A 20,326-nucleotide genomic window follows, 5' to 3' on the forward strand; every position below is an offset into this window, starting at 1 on the left:
GTGTCCCCCCTACCAATCCTTGATAAGTGGTGTCAATGTGTTTACATCCCCATAACTTAGCAGTTTGGCAGATGGAACTGATAGAATAAGTACCAGGCTGAAAACTAAAAAAAAAAAAGTATCGGGATTGATTCGTTCAACTAAAATTCCTCGACAGTGCCCCAGCATGGCCACAGTCTAATGACTGATGCAGGCAAAATATTGACAGGGTTGCTATTGTCTTGTTTAGACCCCGAGTTGCCTCTTCATGGAGACCTGAAGAAAGGGTACATCAAGTTCACCTCCAGTCGTCTCTTCATTGTACCCATTGCTTTAAATTACATCAACGTGATGTGTATCGGTGCCGGAGGTGGAGGGTACGATGGTAAAAGTGCCTACGGCAAGGCTGGAGACGGGTGGCCATCCAAGTTCAAAGGTCTCGTAGCTGAGGGTGGAAAAGGCGGAAGTAAGACAGAAGGTAAGTCAGGTGTATTCCAAACCTTGTTCTCATCATCATCAACAACATTTAGTGTCCACTTTTCCATGCTTGTGTGCATTGGACAGAATTTTGCTGAAGCAGATTTTTTTGTAACAGGAAGCCCTTCCTGGTCCCAACCCTCACCTTGTTTCCAAGTTAAGTAACGTTACCCTATGATCTGTCAGGTTTTTCCTAGCAAACAAACAACCTCGCTTGTATGACAGTGATGCTTATTTACAACCATCACATGATGTCTAAACAAGAGCATGCACAAACATATATTGCGATCTCATCAGTCGTTCTGAAACAGGTCTGCAATCTCTTGTATCTGCATTTGATTCAGCTCGGCTTAACCATCAACTTGAAAAAAAAACATTTGTAATGTATCAACCTGCATGTGGTGTTGTTTGTAACCCCACCTAAAATTTTTGTTAAGGGTAAAGTTACTTGAGGTTGTTGATTCTTTCATCTACCTTGGAAGCTTTGTACAAAATGATGGAAATCTGGATACAGAAATACATCTGCCAATTCAAAGGGCAGCAAAAGCATTTGGTGGCTTGGAGTCACACGTTTGGTGCCAGCGACATATAAATAACAATACAAAGCTGGCTCTTTACAAACCATTTGTCTTACCGTCCCTGTTGTATTCTTGTGAAACATGGATATGTTATGAAAGGCATTTTAAATTGTTAGAACAATTCCACCAAAAATGCCTTCATCGAATTTTAAGCATTAAATGGAATGCTTTTACTCCAAACACAGATAAACAATGACCCTAAAATCTGGCTCAAATGTTTGACAAACAGCAAATGGATGTCACCAAAGTTGTGTTAAAATATTTTCTTTTTTTTTACATTACAGGTGGCGCTGGTGGACTGGGGACCGTGGCAGATGGAGGTAGAGGAGGCTGGAGCCGCACCCAATGCACAGCTGGCGGTGCCGCTGGTGGCGCCAGTGAATGGCTCAAGGATTCTCGGTTGTATCCTTTCTGTGGAGCAGGTGGGATCTCAGAGTGTCCAATCGGACCAAGACCTCATTCCCCAAAACATGGACCTGGGGGCGCAGCTAACAATGGCACAATGGCTGGTCTCTACGGCGGAGGCGGTGCTGCTGTTTTCAAAATGGGTGCTGGAGGTGGAGGCGGTTTCTCCAGGGGTTCCATCCGAATCAATTCCTGGGATGTCATTCCTGTGACAGTGGGCAAGCCTGGGGATGCTTCATATGGACAGCCTGGCGGTGGTGTTGTGGTGGTGTCATGGGGGTGGCCATCTTTCGAAGAACTGTGATGATTCATATTTCAAAGATTTTTGCATATTTACTTTTTTTTTTTTTTTATTAACTTTACATTTTCCCCATCATTAATTACATGTTCATTAAGTATTTCAGATGTTCGTTTGTTGTATTTTCTGTTATTTTTTGGGGAGTTTTTTTTTTTTTTTTTTTTTTACTTTGTTTCCATGTCCGTTTTCAAATTTTCACAAGAATTTATTGGAGAAATTTTTTTTTTAAAAATTAATAAACCAAAATAAATTATAAGAAAGAAGAGGTCTGTATTTAATGAAGGAAGGAAGATGGACAAATGAATAGACTGACAGAGAAACAGAGAGACAGTTTTTCTTATTATTTTTATAGTAAGGTGGTGAGCTGGCAGAAACATTAGCATGCTGGGCAAAAGATTTAGTGGCATTTCAACTGTGTCTTTAAGTTCCGAGTTCAAATACCGCCAAGGTCAACTTTGTTTTTCATCCTTTCGAGGTTGATAAAATAATTACCAGTTGCTTACTGGGGTCGATGCAAATCGACTCATCTCTTCCCCTGAAACTGCTGGTCTCATGCCAAAATTTAAAACCATCATTATTATTATTATTTTTAATATTTTATTACTTTTGTTACTCGTTTATTTATCAGAGTTCAATTTCTGTGAATAAAATTGATTTATAAACAGTTTGAATAACGAGAAATAGAAAATAAAAACAGTCTGGTGGGGAGCGGGTGGGATGAGGAATAAATACCAGGACATTTGACTTCAAATGATAACTAGTCTGGGTAGGGGACAGGGGAGCTGTTAGTGAACATTAAGTGATAGACAGTAGTGTAGTGAACACAAAAAATAGTGAACAGTGAAGGGGAGGGAGAGAGATGGTTTAAAAGCACACAAATATATACACACACACACATATATATATATATATATATATATAAGTATCTTCAAAAACTTACAGAAATATACATACACAGGTGTACACACACATGTATACCCTACACACACATATATACATAATATAAACATATTCATAATACTAAACATATAGCTACATACACATATATATGAATATATACAACGATAAACAGCTACATAAACTAATATGTATCTGCATACAAATACACCTACATAAATACACATGTATATATACAAATATAAACATATACATGCACACACACACACACATCACACAAACATACACATACTTATTGATACACATACTTATAGATACACACACACACACACACACACACACACACGGTAGCTGGGCCACAGAACAGCAGAGATTACTGTATGACTAGTGAACAGTTGGAGGAGGAGGAGGGGGAGGAAGCAGCTGGGAGAATCAATAGAGATCTGCAACTTGATATTGGCGGAGCTGGGCCACAGCTACTTTCCATCGTTCCATCCACTGGTCAAACGTTAAGCCGTTTACTTTAACCCATGGCACGGCATGTTGAGCAGGCTGGGTTTCCCTGTGGAAAACAAAACAAAAAAAAAAAAGATGTACACATATCATCACCATCATGATCATCATCATCATCATCATCAAACATCCATTGTCCATGCTGGCATGGGTTGGATGGCACGCTGGAAGCCAGCACCAGACTTCAGTCTGATTTGCCATGGTTTTCTAACGCCAACCACTGCAAGAGTGTAATGGGTGCTTTTACATGCGACCAGCATGGGTGCCAATTTACATGACATCAGTATCAGCCACAACAGCTATTTTGCTCGGTTTAATGGGTCTTCCCAAGCACGACATAATGCCAAACGTCTCAGTCGTAGCTTCCGTGAGGCCCATATTCAAATATATATATATATACATATATATACATATATACACACACATATATATATATATGTAGACACACACTGGAATACTAGACCTCAAAGCAAATAATGCCATGAATGATAGCCTATAAATATTGAGTTAAAAAAGTCAAAGGCCGCCCAATATTTACATGCTATTGTCTATAGCTTTATGTGCTTCGAGATCCATTATGCCAACGAAAGGAATTATTTCACTTTCTCTCCAAAGTTAATAAATAATTATGGCATGAAAAAAATTATATATATATATATATATATATATATATATATATATCATAATCATCATCATTTAACATCCGTTTTTCCATGCTGGCATGGGTTGGACAGTTTGACAGGTGCTGGCAGGCTGAAGGACTGCACAGTCGTCTGTTTGGTTGCATGCCCTTCCTAACGCCAGCCACTCTACAAAAATGTACTGGGTGCTCTTTTACCTGGCACTGGCACAGGTGCTTTCTACATGGAGCCAGCATGGGTGCCCTTCATATGGCGCTGGGACCGGTGCTTACACACTCACACATACATACATACATACATACATATATATATATATACACCGAGTAACATCATTATTATCATCATTATATATTTGGGAGTTTTGCCATGGTTATACACACTGCAGAAATGGTAAAGAATGAATGAATGAATAAAGAACAAAGACAAATTTAGCAATTGGCCCCTTACCATTCTTCGATTCGGTGCTTCAGCACTGCCAGGGAATCAATGTCCGACATAACATTCTTCAGGTCCTGCTTCAGATTCTGGTGTATTGAGGTCTGGATTTCCTGTTCACTTTGGTTCAGCATTTCAAAGAGTTCTGAGACAAAGACAGAGGAGACACAGATAAGATATAGACAGGCTCGTCAATGTATGTTACATATATATATATATATATATATATATATATATATATATATATAATAATAATAATAATATAAACAATATATAAGTATATGTCCCTGTAACCCAGCAGTTCAGCAAAAGCGATCGATAGAAAAAGTACCAGGCCAAAATATTTGGCACTGGGGGCATAGGGTCAATTCCAGCATCATTTAATGTCCATTTTCCAAGCTGGCATGGGTTTGATGGTTTGAGAGGAGCCAGTAGGTTAGAGAGTCACACACCTTCGAGATGGTGCCCCAGCATGACCACAGCCCAACGACTGATACGAGGAAAAAGGGAGACTGCAAACAGTTAAAATAAATTGAAATGTGAATTACCTCCAAGTTTCTCAATGATTTCCACTTCGTTTCCAGAATCAGATTGTTTCGAGGTTGCATCGGTGGCAAGATTTTGCACCAACTGATTCTTCATAATGTCCGCTTTCAATTGGCTGATGTGAGACAATATATGCTCTGGGGCCTAATATAAAAAAAAAGTACAAACAGCACAGAGCTTTTTACTTAATAAATCACCATCATCATCATTTAGCGTTTGTTTCCCATGTTGGACAATCTGTCAAGAACTGATGAGGCCTGGAGCCATACTAGGCACCATTTGTCTGTCTTGGAATGCTTTCTGTGTGCCAATGGCATGTAAAAAGCACCATCCAAACGTGGTCAATGTCAGTGCTGCCTCACTGGCTACTGTGCCAGTGGCACGTAAAAGGCACCCACTACACTCTTGGAGTGGTTGGCATTAGGAAGGGCATCTAGCTGTAGAAACCTTGCCAGATCGGAATGGAACCTGGTGCAGCCTCCTGGCTTCCCAGTCCTCAGTCAAACCGTCCAACCCATGCCAGCATGGAAAGCAGACGTTAAACGATGATGATGATGATGATGATTCACACAGTTTGGAATTAATCTTGCATTATCTTGCAGCTTCAAGATTCTGATAAGGTAACTTAATTTATAGAATGATATTGTAGGGTTGGTGCGAGAGGCCAAATCTGACCAGCTTGAACATAAAACAGGCAGAACGTATTGGCCAGGTGTGGCTGGATGTGACTGGTTTTAAATTGAAAGAGTTAAACAATCACACCATTGAAACCTCGAAGTTATGAGATAATGCAGGATTAAACCAAAATGATGTGAATAAATAAGGATTAGATTTGACAGAATAACCTGAATACGAAAGGCTTAAAGGATTATCTCTTGGTTTCAGTAATCCACATGAAACTCACCTTAAACATCGGGAAGTCTACTGCTCTAAGAATTTCTCGGAGACAGTTCTTGGAGTTGAGTACAAAATCTGGATTCAGCTGGTTTATAGACAGTTCGGTTCTGGGGATTTTACATCTGAAAATATTAAATGTAGATTAAAACAACACCCCAGGGAATTCGTTGTTACTGTATCCATGCTTGTGAAGGCATGTGGCCCAGTGGTTAAGGTATTGTACCTGCAATCATGAGATCAAGGTTCCATTTCTCAGATAGTGACAACGTGAAGATGGGAAGAAATAAACACTCCCACATATACAAACATACTCACACACACACAGAGGCAAATACACACACATACACACATACATACATATACAACAGATACTCATTTAACGTCCTTTTTTCCGCGCTGGCGTGGGTTAGACGGTTCGACAAGAACACAGCAGCAGCAGTAACACAAGGAGCGAAAAAGTTTCAACTTGCTAAAACTTTCGTCTTAAAAATGGAAGGACGACTTTGTTCATTTAGCACTAAAAATACCGAATAAAAATGGAATGGGCGTGGTTGGAACGTCTACGGCGTAAAAGCCAGCCTGGGACGAAACTAAGCTACAGTAACTACGTCAATAACCCAATGAGGAGTAGAAATAGAAGAAGGGAGATAACCACGAAAGGCATATAACGGTGAAGAAACCAGAGTTGTTTCCCTTCGGTAAGTAAACTTCTGCGAACCAGTGAGGGAGGGTTTGTTGCTCGATTTTCTAATGTGCCACTGGGGCAGGAGCCAGTCAGGTGGACCTGGCATCGACCACATTTGGATGATTTTTTACGTGCCACCAGAAAAAGAGCCAGTCAGGGGGCACCGGCCCCATCTACAATATTGGTTTTACTTGACTATATATATATATATATATATATATCCACATATACACACACCAATTTGGGATGCTTTCACAGGCATTCACCTTTTGCTCCTCTACCGTGTCCTCCAGCATTTCTTTATCTAAAGCAGGGGTTTTCAAACTGTGGTCCGCAAGGACAAGACAGGGGGTCCGTAGACAGCAAATACTTTTTATGGGCAATTTGATTTTATATATGTTTTTTAATCGAAATCTTTTAATTGACAATGAACCTATTTGTTAAATACTGTTAAATAAATAAATGTAAAAATGTTATTTTAAGCAAATATTTATGTATAAATTTCATAAGCGTTTATAAGGGGGTCCCTAAGGTAAAGCCTGAAATATAATGGGGTCCGCAAGTCAAAAAGTTTGAAAACCCCTGATCTACAGTACTACCAACCAGTACACACACACTTTGTGGCCCAAGTTACCTTTATTCCCACCCAACACCTCTGCTTACCTTTATCCCCCTATCCACCTCCCTTTCACCCCTTGGATGCCTCCAAGCCTTTCGCTCCCCCACAGTATCTCTCTTCCACCATCCTCCCCTCACTGCCACTTCTCCCTCAACGTTGTGGGACCCAGGTATCATATCTGAACTTCCCCCCATCGACATCCACAGGAAGAGTCCAAGTCAACCCCTACCCTAAGACGAACCATCGAAATTAAGAATGCGGGACCCACGATGCAAGACCTAGTTAACACCCCAACATCAGCCTGCGGCATCAACATAAGACCAATGCCTTCTGTCCTAACTTACAAATCAGCATCAATGGTATGAGACCAAAGTGACCCCCCCTCCCTACCACTCATACAATCAACCATTGACATGCAACCAAGGTATTACATCTTAACTTATTACCCATTGACATCAACCGTCATCAGATGCGGCAATGAAACGTCGAGGAATTTGGTCACTTCATCTGTGATCGCATTTTTAAGGTCCCCCTCAAAATGCCGAACAGATTCCTTGTGTGGGGCGAGTTTCTCTTCAACAAAGTTTACCATCTGTAAGTAGAAATGTATAAACAGCAGATAAATAAATCATCATCATTTAACGTCTGTTGTCCATGCTGGCATGGGTTGGACGGGTTGACTGGGCTGGCACACTGGAAGGCTACACCAGACTCCAGTCTGATTTGGCATGGTGTTCTATGGCTGGATGCCCTTCCTAACACCAACCACTCCAAAAGTGTAATGGGTGCTTTTAAGTGCTGCCGGCACGGGTGCCATTTGCATGACACCAGTATCTGCCACAACTGTGATTTTACTTGGCTTGTGGGTCTTCTTCTCAAGCACGACATTATGCCAAAGGTCTCCGTCATTGCCTCCGTGAGGCCCAACACTCGAAAGACACTTCAAAGGTCTCAGTCACAGCCTCCGTGAGGCCCAACATTCAAAAGGTGCTGCAAAGGTCTCAGTCAATGCCTCTGTGACGACAAACACTCAAAGCCTTTACCTACATTAGTTTCAAATTTTGGCACACATGAGCAGTAATTTTTGGGGGAGGGACTAGTCGATTACATTGACCCCAGACAACTTCAGTGAGATTTGAACTCAGAACATAGAGACTATGAAATACTACTAAGCATTTCACCCAGCATGCTAATGATTCTACCATTTCACCACCTTAATAATAATGATGATGATGATGATGATGATGATAATAATAATAATAATGGTTTCAAATTTTGCCAGAAGAGCAGCAATTTTGGGGGAGGGGATGGGTTGATTACATTGACCCCAGTGTTTCACTGGTACTTAATTTATCAACCCTGAAAGGATGAAAGGCAAAATCAACCTCGGCAGAATTTGAACTCAGAACGTAGCAACAAGCAAAATACCACTAAGTATTGCATCCAGCGTGCTAATGATTTGACTAGCTTGCTGCCTTAATAATAATGATGGTGGAGGTGGTGGTGGTGATGATAATAACGTTGTTGCAAGCTTGCAGAATCGTTAACACTGTGGGCAAAACGTTTAATAGCATTTTGTTTGTCTTTACATTCCAAGTTCAAGTTCTGCCGAGGCTGATTTCACCTTTTATCCTTTCAGGGTCACTAAAACAGGAACCAGTTGAATACTGGGGATCAATGTAATTGACTTACCCTTGCTCCGAAATTGCTGGCCTTGTGCCAAAATTTGAAACCATTATTTTTATTACCTCTGCCTTTGCTAATGGCGGAGGTATTGTTTTCAGTCGGCTTCGGTTGAAATTTAAAAAATACCTGTTTTATAAAAAAAAATACGAAGAAATTCAGGTGGGATGATGATTACCTGAATATGGCCGTTATCTAGCTCGCTCTTGGATGAGTAGAAATCTTGATGGAGGTCTTGAATCAGATCACTTTTCTTTTGCTGACAAAATTAAGAAAAAAAAAAAAAAAGACAAGATCAACAATTATGATTATGTTTGAAGAATCACGGACGCTGCCCAGATGCAGCCATCCTTCCTACTCTTTCCCCAGGTCCCATCCTGACACTTTGCCCCTACCATCTTTTTATCTTCCTTTCCCAGCTCGACCCTGGTTACTCCCACCCACTCTTGTACAATGCAAACAGCCAGGAATCCCTTCTGCGGCTAGAAACCTGTTCTGGTCCCTTCCTTCACACTCGAACCTTTCGGTACCCAGCATAAAGCTGCCTCCCCCTCACGACTGTGGCCCTACTCGGTTGAAAGGGGATTTTAGTCTTGCAAGCTGCGTGGCCACCTCACCAGCATTGGTGCCACATAGGATGCACCCAGACCACACACTCTGTAAAGGGGTTGGCAGATTAGGAAGAGCTTCCAGCCAAAGTAGGAACCATGTCAAAGTAGACACTGGAGCTTGATGATATCGTATGAGCCATCAGGTTCTGTGAAACCATCCAACCCATGCAGATATTAAACGATATTAAATGATGGCGATAGTGGTGGCGGTGATGATGATGATGATGGTGGTGGTGGTGGTAATGGTGATGATGATGATGGTGGTGTTGGTAGTGGTGATGATGGTGGTGATGATGATTGTAGTGATGGTAATGGTGGTGGTGGTGATAAGGGTGGTGGTGGTGGTGATGATGAGGTTATGATGATGATGATTGTAGTGATGACGATGATGACGACAATGATGATGATGTCCAGTTAACTGAAATTCGGCCATGTGCTTGTGGGAAGAAGGGAAGAAAAGAAAAACAATTTGAATTTATTTTCTCTTCCTCTACTGGAAACAATAAAACAACACAGCAAGTGACCAGTGGTCAGTTGTGTGAAACCAAGGATTAAAAGGGGCGACTCACAATTAACATTTGCATGTTCTCGATCCTTTCATGTTTCTTCTCCAGGAGCTTCTTCTCTCCGTCTCCTTTCAGAAGCTCCTCTCTCAGTCGGCAGGTTTCTTTCTCAAGGCAACACATGGAGGCCTCAAGACCGGCAACTTGAACTTCTCTCTGCAACAGTTCCCTATATTGCAACAGAGAACGGTAAAAAGAATATCATACTGAATGACATCATCACCATCAGCATCATCATCTGTCCATTTCCCATGACAAGAATTCACACACATACATACACACGCATACATGCACGCACACACATATATGCAATGAGTTTCTTTCAGTTTCCGTCCAGCAAATCCACTCACAAAGCTTTGATCTGCCAGGGGCTAGAAGACACAGGCCCAAGATGCTGCGAAGTAGGATTGAACCACATGGTTGCTTGCTCCTTAACCACACACTTTCTCACTTCTTGACCGTTAAACTAATACATCTGTTTGCTGTTTATACACCAGTCTTCGTCTTTTGTTTTGTTTTGTAAATTCCAACTATATATATATATATATATACATCACAAATACATACATATATAAAAATGCATGTGTGTGTGTGTGTGAGTGTATTAGTGTCTCCATGTCTTAACCTTGTGTGTGATAGTTGTACAGAGACTTCACTGTCATACAAGCAATGTCATTTGTTTCCAGTCTTCTATGGAAACAAGTCTGGGCAACAGGAAGCTCAGTCCAGCTATTAACAAACCCTCCTCCACAAATGTAGCCCACTCCATGACAGCATGGAAAAGTGGACATTAAAACAATGATGATGATGAGGACAATGATCATGATGGTGATGGAGATGTTTCTACATCACAAAAAGAAAAGAAATGGAAATGGAAAGAGGTTCAAGAACCCTGAAGATTGCTTACTTAGCCATCAACATCTTTTGTGGATCATCATCAAGAATCTCCTCCAGGAAGGCGTTGGCCACTTTGAGCATCTCTTCCACTTGAAGTTTATCTTTCTGGTTTTGTGTCTGCAGATTCTTCGTGTTGATGTGGTTCATTATGTGAGATTTCTGGCTTTCCTAAAAAACAAAAATTAAAAAAAAAACTTTGCTGTTTTTATGTATATACGTAGGAGTGGCTGTATGGTAAGTAGCTTGCTGACCAACCACATGGTTCCAGGTTCAGTCCCACTGCGCGGCACCTTGGGCAAGTGTCTTCTACTATAGCCTTGGTGGCTTTGAGATTCCAAAGGTGTGATTGTTTATTTTTAGAATGGCTTTGTAGGGTAGGTGTAAGAAGCCAGATCTGGCCTGTCTGAGCATATTTGGGCCAGATATGGCTAGTTCAAATGCTAAAGGGTTACGGGTAAAAAAAATACAAAAAGGAAAGTAATAGGAACCAAGCAAATTTTGAGTAAGGTTTACTGTTCTGGGCCCCTGTTTCAACCAGGCTAGCAGCAGCCCTTTAAATCACCTCCTACAAATACCACACACTTTACTAAGGAGAACATTTTCTGAAGAACTTACAGATATCAGCTGATAGACATTCTGCTGGAGAATTTGGTTTGAAGTTGAACTGTTTGATGTCTGATCTTCATATTTTTTCCTGCAAAACAACAGAAAATTACATAATGGTTTCAGGTTTTTGGCATGAGGCCAACAATTTCAGGAAAGGGGCTGAAGTCATTTACATCATCCCCCGTGCACAACTGGTATTCATTTTATTGACCCCGCCTGAAAGGATGAAAGACAAAGTTCAAAGTTGACTTCGGCGGAATTTGAACTCAGAATGTAGCGAACGGGCAAAATACCACTAAGCATTTCGTCCAGCGTGCTAACGATTCTGCCAGCTAGCCACCTTAATAATAATAATAATAATAATAATAATCTTACTTTAATTTTGAAAGTTCTGCTTCAAAATCTAATTCTGTGGTTTTCTGGCTCAAACTGCAACTCGCAGCATTTGTCATATTTATCAAAGTTTCCATAATGTTGCTTGCAGAGAACTTCCCCATGGTTGATTCCACCGTTTCCTGCCAGTTCCTTTGTAATATTTCCTTATCATCTTGGTTCCAACTGAGAGAACAAATGCAAAAGCGAGAAAAAAAAAGAACAAAAATGAAAAAATAAAAAAAAAGCAAAAAGAAATATTTCACAAAGTTAATTGGTTGAGTGGTTAAGTGCTGGATGGGCAACATACTCTGAGATTGTGGGTTCAAGTCTACTTGATGTCTCTCAAGTTTCTTTTCTACAGAAAAATTTATTCTGACATTAGAGGGCTGATGGTAGTCTCCTGGAGTCTGAGAAAGATGGTTCAGAAATTTCTTTCTGCTCAACGACCGACACAAATGATTTTTTGTTTCTAGTGATCGAATGAATGTGCTGTGCATTAGCTCATTGCCTCCATTGAGATGTTAAGGTCAAACAACAACAACAACAGTAACAAAAAACCCTGTTAAAATTAATGAAATACTTACAGAGCTTGGTTGTTCTGGTGCATATCCAAGAGGTCTTTGTATATTTTCTCAATATTTTCACGAACATTTTTCTGGGTGGGGAAAAAAAAATAAAAAGGGAAGAAATTATTTTAACATGAGTTTATAAGGGAACATCTTACAAAAATTGAGCATCAGATAAGCATGTGTATGTATGTGTGTGTGTACGTACTGAGAGCCGAGAATGTGTGAGTGGGAGGGTGTATGTGATAATGAGGTATGTGTGATAGAGAGATGGTGTGTGTGTGAGACAGTAAAAAAGAATGCATATGCATGAGAGAGAGGGGAGGAGAGGGAGTATACAAAGGAGTGTGTGAGGCTATGATGGATGGGTAGGTGAGTTGATGGGGAGTAATTACACTGGCATGGCACATATGAAGTGAGGAGTTGACCACTGAAGTCCAAGATAAAAGACTTCCACATGCTGGCAGAGGCATGCATGTTCCAGGGGCAGAAAACTAAGGAAGTGATACGGTTAGATCTCAGGATGTTGGGACTCACAGATAGGATGGCACAGGATCAAACCCAAGTGATAATTTGGCTTTAATCCTATGTCCCATCCAGCATCCATATCATCATCATTAAACATCCGTTTCCATGTGGCCTGAGTTGGATGGTTTGACAGGAGATGGCCAGCAGGAGAGCTGCACCAGGCCCCAGTTGTCAGCTTTGGCATGGTTTCTATAGCCAGATGCCCTTTCTAACACCAATCGTTCTACAGAGTGTACTGGGTGCTTTTTACGATGCTAAAAATTCATATTATTCAAAACTCTAGTTGTCAATGGGGTCAAAAGTGAAACAAGTAAAACAGAAGAAAAAATAAAAGAAAAATTACTGGATGGCCTAATACCCAGGTACACAGCCCAGTCTGTCGGTGCTAGACCTGTCTGCAAGAGGTTCAGTTTAGTATCCATTCTACCAATCCCTTTTTGATCAACTGCTGAGTTAGAAGAATGTCTCCAAACTGACATTAACCCTTTCGTTACTATATTTATTTTGAGATGCTCTGTGTTTCTTTCAATTAATTTTAAATATAACAAAGAATTTAGTAAAATAACTTAGTTATCATTCAGCTAGTTTTAGGAACATAAATTGTGACTAAGGTTTGGTGGAAGATGTTAATTGAAAATTTATGGAAACAAGACATTTGTACTCAGAGCCAGAGGCGGTTTCAGACGGGTTGGCCACGAAAGGGTTGAATGCCAAGCAGTGAGACTGGTTGCAGAGTGGAAAAGTCTGCTCATTTAGGGCTGACCTGTGGCTAAACAACTCCTATAAGAAGAAGAACAAGAACAAGGGGTGATTCACCTGGCAGGATGTTTCAGTTTTGTTGGAGGAGTTGACACAATAATAGAGCGATGCCTCCCTGAAGAAGAAATAAAAAATAACATTAAAATACATCAGAATTCACTAAATTTATTTTAGTGTGTGACTGAACGTTTACATAGGCAAGATTATTTTGGCCGGATATGGCCGGTTTAAATGCTAAAGGGTTAAGCCTTGTCAGTTGACATCTTAGGGGTCTCTTATGCTACAGTGGCTTTAAGCCTTGCTTGGGAGAAAATTTAGGGGAAAAAAAAGCAACTCTGAATAGAAACCAACAGAGTAGAAGAAGAGCTTAAGTCCTGACTGAGACACAAAGCTTTAGTCAACCTGTGGTTATAGTGGAAAAGTTTTACCCAAAGCGCCACAGAATGGGATTGAACCCAAAATCAAATGATTGGGAAGCAAGCTTTAGAAAATGGAACAGAAAAAAAAAAAAAAAAGCAAGGAACAAAAATTAAATCAAGAACAGAAGGAAATAAACAAAACAAAAAAGAAAACAAGAAAAATAGGTGCTTACTTGTCAAAGACATTTTCAGAATCGGTCAACCTCTCTGAAATCTGTTGCTGTAAACAGTTGAATACTGACATCTGTTTCTTGGACTGAGCAGAAAATTGGGACAAGAGGACTGACTTCTTTTTCAGATTGAACAATTTGGCATTGGCATCGGACAGAGTGGCATCTGGCAAAGTAGATAATAATAATAATAATAATAATAAATGATAAAAACTATATATGTATTGGGTTGGTGCATAATCATTGAGGCTTTTTTTCAACAAAAACAATAACAATATTTAACAAAAACATCTTTAAATGATTATTCTGACCGGTTGCTAAGCAAATGGGAAGCAGTAATTGAAGTAGATGGTGAATATGCTCCGGGATAATCATTTAAAGATGTTTTTGTTAAATGTTGTTATTGTTTTTGTTGAATAAAATTTGTTGAAAAAAGCCGCAATAATTATGCACCAACCCAATATATATGTATATATATATATATATATATATATATATATATATGTAGGTAGGTACAAGGCATGAGATTGTGGAGGGGAGGCTAGTTGATTATGCCGAGCCCCATGCTCAAATGGACCTTAATTTTATTGACCCTAAAAGGATAAAAGGCAAAATTGACCTCAGCAGAATTTGAACAAGAATAATAATTCTTTGTACAATAGGCACAAAACCAGAAATCTGGTGAGAGACTGGAAACATGCACCAATGGAGAGATCAGAAACTGTCTTAGTGACAAGAACACCAGCATCTCTCTCTCAAAATATAATGCCATTCTAAAAATAAACATTCACATCATCAAAATTTAAAAAGCTATTATGTAATCCATAATTAATTCAAAACAAAGTGAATCAATAACCTCTGCGTTTGACAGAGAAATCTGAATGCTAAAAGGTTAAGGAATCTTAACAAGCACAACATTTCTTCTCACCTGACTCAAAGAGTTCCTCCTCTAATTGCTTCACATCTGTCTCCAAATATCTAATCTCCTGTTTCAGTTTTTCAATCTTTTTCTTCTTCTTCCCATTCTCTTCATTAAGGGCAATGAGCTGCTGCTCCTCTTCACATCTTTGGCATTTTGTTAGGGAAGACAACAAGTTTTAAAGAGGTAAACACAGAGACCCTTTATGATTGAGAGGGCTGTTATAAATGGCACCAAATCTACCTCAAATCATATCCTACTGTGTTAAGAACACATTGGATAATGTAGCCCTAGATACATTATTTCCATAAAAACAAAATATGTATATACTTTAAGCATGACACACAGCTTGCTATTTTTAACTAATACTGCTTGTCACTCACAACAATCAGTGAAGATGTTTAACATATCACAAGAAGGGGTTTCAGAAAAGGATACAGACTTAAGTTCCCTCGTATCTTACTCAGCTTTCTGAAAATAGCAAAAAAAAAACAATCATATATTACAATACAAGATGATGGTGATGATGATGGTGGTGATGACGATGATGATAGTGGTAGTGATGATAGTGAGGAAGATGCTGATGATGATGACGACAACGATGAGGGTGATGATGATGATGGTGATGATGATGACAACAACAATAATGATACACTGATACAGTCAGACAAGTCCCCTCATCTTAGTTGTTAAAGCCACAACATCACCAGACATAACAGGCACCCAATGAAGGCCAGAGGGTCCGACAGCCAAAACATGGCAACTCCATTCGCTGAGACGAGGACATTAGTGACAATTTAACAGTTTGTTGTATGAGAAGAACCATAAACAAAATTATCAAGAAATTCCCCGACTTACCTGGTGGAAGCAACGTTTTCAATAACATATTTCCACACCTTTGCATTATTCCCTCCCATCGTTAACCTGGAGAAGAAAGACAAAAAAAAAAAAAAGCATTTTAACATCCATCATTATTCTACAACAACAACAGTAGCAGTAGTATTAGTAGCAGTACAGCAATAGTAGTAGTAGTAGTAGCAACAACAGCAGTATTATTATTATTATTAGTAGTAGTAGCAGCAGCAGTACAGCAGCAACAGTAGTAGTAGTAGTAGTAGTAGCAGAAGCAGCAGTACAGTAGCAACAGTAGTAGTAGTAGTAGTAGTTGTTGTTGCAGCAGTAGTAGTAGTAGGAGGAGGAGGAGGAGGGCATGCACTGTAATAGGGCGTCGCTGCATCCACCATTTGTTGTTGATTCCTTACTCCTGGTAAATGACGCCTCTGTACCATTCAGGTGACAATCCTCCAACCTAAGGGTCTGTTTGGGTAGGCATTGCTGGCGAGTGTTTTATGAGGTCAGAGTGTAAATCCCACCTTGCTAGTGTCACATCAAAAGCATCCTGTAACACTCTATTAAGTGGTTGGCATTTGGAAGGGCAACCGACCATAGAAACCATGCCAAAACAAACAACGGAAACTGGTGGGGCTCCCAGCCTTACCAACCCATGTCAGCATGGAAAACAGACGTTAAATGGTAATGACACACACATGTGCACATACAACAGGTTTTGTACAGTTTCCATCAACCAAATTTACTGACAAGGTATCGTGTATCTAGACAATCAAAGATTAAGTCAAAACAACAACAACAAGAACTTGAAAAACTGGAATATTATTTGAGGAACTCACGTTCTGAAGTTTTCAATGGTTGGCATGCGTGGGCAAGACGGTGGAGGACGAAACTGCATTTCTTTCGTTGCCCACTCGTAGAGGCGATAGGGTAGATCTCCAGGTTTAGTCATTTTTAAAACAATTATTATTATTATGTGGCAAGAAATTCTGAAAAAAAACAAAAAAAAAACAACTTGATTTTAAAACTATGAAATGCAAGCGTGACTGTCGTCAGCATCGTTTTAATGATTCCCTTCGTGAAATCATTCATCGACTCACTTTATGAAAATTTCTAAAATTAAATTAATATGTATAATTAATAAAATAGAAAAGTTTCTTGGTTTAAAAACAGTATTTCCTTTGTGTCATTACTACTTTTTTAATAACAAATATTCAAAGAAATTTAATGGAAAATATTTAACGAAATTGATAAAGAACAATAAAAATTTCGCTCATATATTGGTTTCAAATTTTGGCACAAGACCAGCAATTTCGGAGGAGGGTGTCAGTCGATTCTATCAACCCCAATGGTAAACTGATACTTATTTTATCGATCCCGAAATGATGAACGGCAAAGTCGACCTCGACAGAATTTGAATGCAGAACGTAAAGGCAAACGAAATGCCGCTAAGCGTTTTGCCCGACGCGTTAACCATTCTGCCAGTTCACTACCTTATACTATATTGATTATAACCGGAATACTTCATGTGAAATACATGCTTACTGAAAGCTAGGTATTGCATCGGAAATTATTGTCGTAGTCATAAGGTATTGCTTTCTTCCAGATTCAATTTGCAAATAATTCAAGCTCTATTAATGCGCAAAACCGCTTCAGGTGTTTCTCAACCCTTTAAGTCAGCTACATAGGCCAGCGGGGGGTCAATACTGATCACAGTGTCCACCCATCATACCTACATAAGTGTGCCTCCACTCCGGCTTTATGTCCTCATAACTTTCAAATGATGTAGATTACAATAATATATAAAAATATAAGAATTGGATGAGATATGACGGCTCGGCCGTCTCTCCCCAGTTCTTATATTAATCATTAAAATCCAGAAATACAACAATACGTGGGATAACGGTAACAACAGATCAATAGTTTATTCTAGGTCGGTGTAGAGCCATTTCGTTCCTGGGTGAACAGGCATGCCGCTAGAATACCAAAGAAAGCTTCGATCATTTGTCGGGGTCGAGTTGGGACAGCTTGGAAGAACGTCCTGTCACGACAGCTGCTGGATGGAATAAGAGATCGAACGCTATTTCTTTCTGTCCACCTGTTGCATTGCACATGCGCAATGGTACTTCCCAAGATGGCGGCCACACGCGCCACTACAAAAATTTGATGCGAAAAGTAAATCGGTATAGCCTGACACGCATTACATATATATATTCTCTACAAAAGGAAACTACAAATTTTCTAAATATTATGTGATGTGTGTTCGATTGTCAGGTTAGTTAATCGCACACGAAAAAAAAAAAAATTAAACGAGGAAAAATAATTATTTCCCACTGAAATCCAGAGGAGTATTGTGGCAATCAATTACAACAGAAAGGTATTTCTAGAAAATCTCCTTACAATAAAGGTATGCTAGTCGGCCGATCGCTGCTCTAACGGAATAGACGGCGAAGATACAGTTTTCAAATGAGAGTATATTAAAATTAATGCTTTCTTTCAAATGTTGTTTCTAATTAAATATTTATAAGTTACCTATATCGACAGTCTATCTCTCTCGTAACATACGTGCTTTTAAAATAAAGCTGTTGTTTTTATTTTTCTCCATATTGTAGACTGTTTCGTCTTCGATTCGAAACAATATTTAGTAAAAATCACAAATTTTAATATGTAATGATGTTCAAGAATTAGCAATTCTTTTATTTTAAAAGTATGATTATTATATATATCGTGTATTTACCGTTAATTTCATTCAGGAGCAATTGGAACTCCCCGGAGACCCAAGTGAATGAAACACCCAGCAGAAATATTACGGGGACGTCAAAACTTTAATATGGTTAGATATATATTTACAAGTGATCTTAACTGTCACATATTTATGACTTTAGCTTTCAGACTGGAAAACGAAGTCGTCAAGTGGTGTTCAACTTTCATTAAACGTTTCGACATTTAACTACCACAATACTTTCCAGTTTACGGGTCCGCAGTGATGGCCATTCACTGCCCATCATTTCTTGGTTTCCAGTTCAATTCTTCCCATCTTGTTACAGAGCCAACAAGATGTTTTTTCTGCTGTTTACCCACCAACCTTCGAGCATCTGCCTTCCTATTCATTTCTGTCACACCCACGCAAACAGTGCTAGAAATCCTCAACTGCAAAAAAAGCCCCCAGACCTCCCAACCTCTTCCCCTAAATCGTTGAACCAGATCCAGCTACTTGGAAGCTTTCCCCACATTCATATGCCAAAGGACTGCCAGTTAAAACAGAGAAGGGGCGGGGGACAGAAAACGAACCAAATTTGCTAAAAATTGCGAGGTAAACAAATGTTTAAAATAAATTATCAACGATATAAAATAACGGGATGGAAACTGCTCAAAATGCAAGGTATTTGGGGTATCTATACCATTGCCAATATAATAATAAAGGTTTAATTAATTAAAATAAGGCAAACTTACCAAATTTTCAGGCGGAAAAGAAATTTGAAAATCCCACAATTATGGAGTAAACAAATCTTTAAAGCATAAGAGCTCTCCAACAAAGGGGAATTAACTAAGATTTCTAATAATGCTGTTAATGTTTAGCCCCAGGTCAGCCTTGTTTGAGTAAGTCTTATGATCAAAGGCGTTCCTGTCATAATCATCTCGTCTTATTTTTTCTATATATATTGATAAGAAGGACAACAAAAGAAAGAAAGAAAGAGACTTCGATATTATGTAAATAGAGGATCCGAAACTCGGATTTTTATCATGGCTACTGAATAAGTGTCACATATTTTTACAGATATATATATATATACATGTATGTATACTCGTTTACTATTTTACTTGTTTCAGTCATTTGACTGCGGCCATGCTGAAGCACCACCTTTAGTCGAGCAAATCGACCCCCAGGACTTATTCTTTGTAAGCCTAGTACTTATTCTATCGGTTCATTTTGCCGAACCGCTAGTTTACGGGGACGTAAACACACCACCATCAGTTGCCAAGCGATGCTGGGTGGGGGGACAAACACACACACACACACATATATACATACATATATACGACGGGCTTCTTTCAGTTTCCGTCTAACAAATCCACTCACAAGGTTTTGGTCGGCCCGAGGCTATAGTAGAAGACACTTGCCCAAGGTGTCACGCAGTCTGACTGAACCCGGAACCATGTGATTGGTAAGCGAGCTACTTACCACACAGCCACTCCTGCGCCTATGTATGTATTGTGTTTGTGAGTGTGTGTATGTATGCATGTGTGTGTGCCTTTATCCACCAATACCACTTGTCAATGGTGTTGACTTGTTTACGCCGTCGTAACTTAGCGGTTTGACCATAGAGGCCGATAAAATAAGTGCCGGGCTTTAAAATTTATTAGTACTGGAGCTTATTCGTTCAACTAAAAGCCTTTGTAGGCGGTGCCC

At 39.5% G+C, this 20,326-nt stretch overlaps 2 protein-coding genes across 6 annotated transcripts in view; one reads left to right on the forward strand and one right to left on the reverse strand.

Moving 5' to 3' along the window:
* Nucleotides 1-1,997, forward strand: part of LOC106870046 (low-density lipoprotein receptor-related protein 5) — a 37,113-nt gene extending 35,116 nt beyond the window's left edge. For 2 of the 3 annotated variants that reach the window (XM_089338498.1, XM_089338500.1), the window contains 2 exons: nt 230-457; nt 1,319-1,997. In XM_089338498.1, coding sequence (XP_089194624.1) covers nt 230-457; nt 1,319-1,743 — 653 coding nt within the window. In that variant the 3' untranslated portion in view covers nt 1,744-1,997. The remainder of the gene's footprint in view (nt 1-229; nt 458-1,318) is intronic. The other variant, XM_089338499.1, reaches the window with a different exon arrangement.
* Nucleotides 1,998-2,311: 314 nt separating this feature from the next.
* On the reverse strand, nt 2,312-20,206 carry LOC106870314 (uncharacterized). Of its 3 annotated transcripts, none has more exons than XM_089338502.1 (18): nt 19,369-20,074; nt 16,755-16,904; nt 15,925-15,990; nt 15,505-15,537; nt 15,076-15,212; nt 14,151-14,313; nt 13,616-13,673; nt 12,290-12,360; nt 11,706-11,888; nt 11,340-11,418; nt 10,735-10,892; nt 9,834-9,996; nt 8,832-8,912; nt 7,417-7,562; nt 5,674-5,788; nt 4,772-4,913; nt 4,236-4,368; nt 2,312-3,196 (listed from the first exon to the last, which is right to left on the reverse strand). In XM_089338502.1, exons 2-18 carry the CDS (start codon nt 16,865-16,867, stop codon nt 3,067-3,069), a joined length of 1,971 nt encoding a protein of 656 aa, XP_089194628.1. In that variant the 5' UTR covers nt 16,868-16,904; nt 19,369-20,074; the 3' UTR covers nt 2,312-3,066. The 3 variants fall into 3 exon arrangements, with proteins under 3 accessions (XP_089194628.1, XP_089194630.1, XP_089194629.1); XM_089338504.1 differs by lacking the exon at nt 19,369-20,074 and adding an exon at nt 20,099-20,206 and having other exon boundaries at nt 2,933-3,196; XM_089338503.1 differs by lacking the exon at nt 19,369-20,074 and adding an exon at nt 18,653-18,753 and having other exon boundaries at nt 2,933-3,196.
* Nucleotides 20,207-20,326: the final 120 nt, after the last annotated feature.

The sequence above is a fragment of the Octopus bimaculoides genome, chromosome 20 (assembly GCF_046866305.1).
Source record: "Octopus bimaculoides isolate indiv1 chromosome 20, ASM4686630v1, whole genome shotgun sequence".
Lineage (NCBI taxonomy): Eukaryota > Metazoa > Mollusca > Cephalopoda > Octopoda > Octopodidae > Octopus > Octopus bimaculoides.